The sequence below is a fragment of the Epinephelus moara genome, chromosome 16 (genome assembly GCF_006386435.1).
Source record: "Epinephelus moara isolate mb chromosome 16, YSFRI_EMoa_1.0, whole genome shotgun sequence".
In the NCBI taxonomy this organism is placed as follows: Eukaryota; Metazoa; Chordata; class Actinopteri; order Perciformes; family Serranidae; genus Epinephelus; species Epinephelus moara.
The window spans coordinates 37,792,864-37,796,675 of record NC_065521.1 but is presented as its reverse complement, the minus strand read 5'-3'; the positions used below and the strand labels follow the sequence as shown (position 1 = coordinate 37,796,675).

The 3,812-nt window shown below is 37.1% G+C and overlaps 1 protein-coding gene across 1 annotated transcript in view; it reads right to left on the bottom strand.

Annotated features, from left to right (window-relative positions):
- LOC126402800 (proteasomal ubiquitin receptor ADRM1-like) overlaps nt 1-3,812 on the bottom strand; it is a 14,453-nt gene that overhangs the window by 4,409 nt on the left and 6,232 nt on the right. Inside the window, exon 9 of the mRNA XM_050065058.1 lies at nt 3,157-3,259. Coding sequence (XP_049921015.1) covers nt 3,157-3,259 — 103 coding nt within the window. The remainder of the gene's footprint in view (nt 1-3,156; nt 3,260-3,812) is intronic.

The following is a 3,812-nucleotide window of genomic DNA, read 5'->3' as shown; positions in this document are numbered from 1 at the left end:
ATGTCGTCAAAAATTATGGAAAAAAGTCATAGTATAGTATGTCATCCAAAATCATGAAAAAACGTCATAGTATAGTATGTCGTCAAAAATTGTGAAAAAACGTCATAGTATAGTATGTCGTCAAAAATTATGGAAAAAAATCATAGTATAGCATGTCGTCCAAAATCATGAAGAAACGTCATAGTAGTATGTCGTCAAAAATCAAGAAAAAACGTCATAGTATAGCATGTCGTCAAAAATTATGGAAAAAGTCAAAGTATAGTATGTCGTCAAAAATCATGAAAAACCGTCATAGTATAGCATGTCATCCAAAATCATGAAGAAACGTCATAGTTTAGTATATCATCCAAAATCATGAAAAAAAAACGTCATAGTAGTATGTCGTCAAAAATCATGAAGAAACGTCATAGTATAGCATGTCGTCAAAAATCATGAAAAAACGTCATAGTATAGCATGTCGTCAAAAATTATGGAAAAAAGTCATAGTATAGTATGTCGTCAAAAATCATGAAAAAACGTTATAGTATTGTATGTCGTCAAAAATCATGAAAAAACGTCAGTATAGCATGTCGTCAAAAATTATGGAAAAAAGTCATAGTTTAGCATGTCGTCCAAAATCATGAAAAAAACGTCATAGTATAGCATGTCATCCAAAATCATGAAAAAACATCTTTGTATAGTATGTCGTCATAAATTATGGAAAAAAGTCATAGTATAGTATGTCGTCAAAAATCATGAAAAAACGTTATAGTGTAGTATGTCGTCAAAAATTATGGAAAAAAGTCATAGTTTAGCATGTCATCCAAAATCATGAAAAAACGTCTTTGTATAGTATGTCGTCAAAAATTATGGAAAAAAGTCATAGTTTAGCATGTCATCCAAAATCATGAAAAAACGTCTTTGTATAGCATGTCGTCCAAAATCATGAAAAAAATGTCATAGTATAGCATGTCGTCTAAAATCATGAAGAAACATCATAGTTTAGCATGTCGTCCAAAATCATGAAAAAAAACGTCATAGTATAGCATGTCGTCAAAAATTATGGAAAAAATGGGGCGTCGGTGGCTTAGTTGGTAGAGCAGGCGCCCCATGTTGCCGCAGCAGCACGGGTTCAAATCCAGCCTGTGCATGTCATCCCCCCTCTCTCTCTCTCTCTCTCTCCCCCTTTCACGCTTACCTGTCCTGTCCATTAAAGGCAAAATGCCCCAAAAAATAAAAAAATAAAAAATTATGGAAAAAAGTCATAGTTCAGTATGTCGTCAAAAATCATGTAAAAACATCATAGTTTAGTATGTCGTCAAAAATCATGAAAAACCGTCAAAGTATAGTATGTCGTCAAAAATTATGGAAAAAAGTCATAGTATAGTATGTTGTCAAAAATCATGAAAAAACGTCATAGTATAGTATGTCATCCAAAATCATTAAGAAACGTCATAGTATAGTATGTCGTCAAAAACTATGGAAAAAAGTCATAGTATTGCATGTTGAAAAAAGTCATAGGTTATATGTCGAAAAAAAGCCATAGTATAGTATTAAAAAAACAAACAAAAAAAAGTTATAGTATGTGAAAAAAAATCATAGTTTAGTATGTTGGAAAAATGTCATAGTATAGCATGGCGAAAAAAAGTCATAGTTTAGTATGTCAAAAAAAGCCATAGTACAGTATCGTATGCCAAAGAAAAAGTCATGAAAATGTAAAAGTATAGCATGTCATAAAATAAAAATAGAGTTATGGTATAAATGCCAAAAAAAGTCATACAAAACATCATATTACAGAATGAAATAAAAGACTGCATAAAAATGTCATACTATAATGTATCATGAAAGAAGTGGGATTCACACACGCACTAACATGCACACTTGCTTGGACGGTCTACTACGACATAGGCCCTGTCCAAATACCCGCACTTGCGCCCTGAGGTCTTCCCTGAAGTGCACTTGCCAAAAGTGCAGTTAGGGGCGTAAGTGCGCAAGGGATCGACGCTGTTTAAAAAGGAGAATTGGGACAGTTGCGTACACGTCACTTCCGTTTGGGTCCAGCTGGTCCGTCTCCTAGGAGACGAAACATGGCGTTAGAGGAAATAACGTTGTTCACAGCACTGCTGCTGCAAATGATAAATAGATACAATCAGCGAATGATGAGGAGGATTAGGAGCCGCAGGAGAAGGCGGCATCTACATCAGATCCAAGTATAGATGCTGATGCCCAACCAACAGGTAAATTTTTTTAATTAAATTTTTTAAATTAAATTTTACTCTTGAATTTACCTGTTAATAATGTGTATATTAGCTGTAAAATCTTTTTTTACTCTACCGTTAACGTAGCCTAGATTACCGTTATTACTATTAAAACATTTTTTGCTTGGATAAATTGTGGTAAATTGTGATATAAAATAAACTATAAAGACATATGGTAATAAATTGTGATATAAAATAAACTATAAAGACATATGGTAATAAAATAATAATAATTAAAGACACAATCAAAACTGTAAAGTGATGTGGACTATCATACAAACCTCAGGTCAACTGTAAACTGTATATTATTTCATTATTAACGCCCTGTCATGTATTATTAAGTCCACACAGCGTGTTGTTTGACGTTATGTTCCTCTAACGGTTGTTGTCAGTCGGAGTTAACGGCTCGCAGATACGTCAGTTACCGTTGAAGATGGTGAGTTGTACCGGCCAGCTGTGCAGTGTTACGGCGTCATGACACTACAGAGGATTCTGGGTAAAATCCTTCAGCGAAGTGAGGTCTGATGCGCACTTTCGGAAGGGGTGCATTAAGGGCGCAGGTTTGCACCCCTTGATAACAACAGAAGACAATTTGGACACCCTATGCACTTGCGCCCCTTAGCGGGAGCGCGCAATTGAGGGGCACAAGGACGCAAGTGCGGGTATTTGGACAGGGCCAAAGAACAGATAAGCTCAGATCAGAACACACACAGAGGGAGTGGGACCTCATTCTCTGCTCAGGACACTGTTACTGCACTATATCTTTACATGACAAATAGTCCTTTACTGCTTTGATTCATCAGCCTTTAACACTTTGTCAGAGAATGCGGACACCCCGGGTGTAAACATGAAAATTCAATCTCTCGCAGTGAAACAAACAATGACAGTTTTCTCTGCTTGATGTGGGCAGAACACTGACCTCCTTTGTTAGCTGCGTCCACAGCCTCTGCCGGCAAACCAAACTGGTTCATTAAAGGCCCTAACTGCCCGGATGCCAGGGCGCTGCTGAACATGCTCATAGCCTGCAGAGAGACAATAAATACCAACAATGAGAACAAATACCACAGAAACACTCTAAATACCAACAAAAGAGGGAGAAACTCATAATGACCAGAATCCCGCTAAAAGGAGAAAACAGACTTCACACGCTGTTTCTGTCAAACTCAAGCTGGGAGAGTGGTTTCTGTATTTAGCAGATACACAGGCAACAAATAAGACGGTAACTGATAAATGACTGACTAAAAAATGGTCTACATACACTCATTGGCCACTTTATTAGGTACACCTCGCTAGTACCAGGTTGGTCCTCTTTTGCCTTCAGATCTTCCTTAATTCTTGGTGTCATAGATTCAACAAGGTGCTGGAAACATTCCTCAGAGATTTTGGTCCATATTGACATGATGACATCACATGATGTGAATCTCCCGTTCCACCACATCCCAAAGGTGCTCTATTGGACTGAGATCTGGTGACTGTGGAGGCCATTGGAGTACAGTGAACTCATTGCCATGTTCAAGAAACCAGTTTGAGATGATTTGAGCTTTGTGACATGGTGCGTTATCCTGCTGGAAGTAG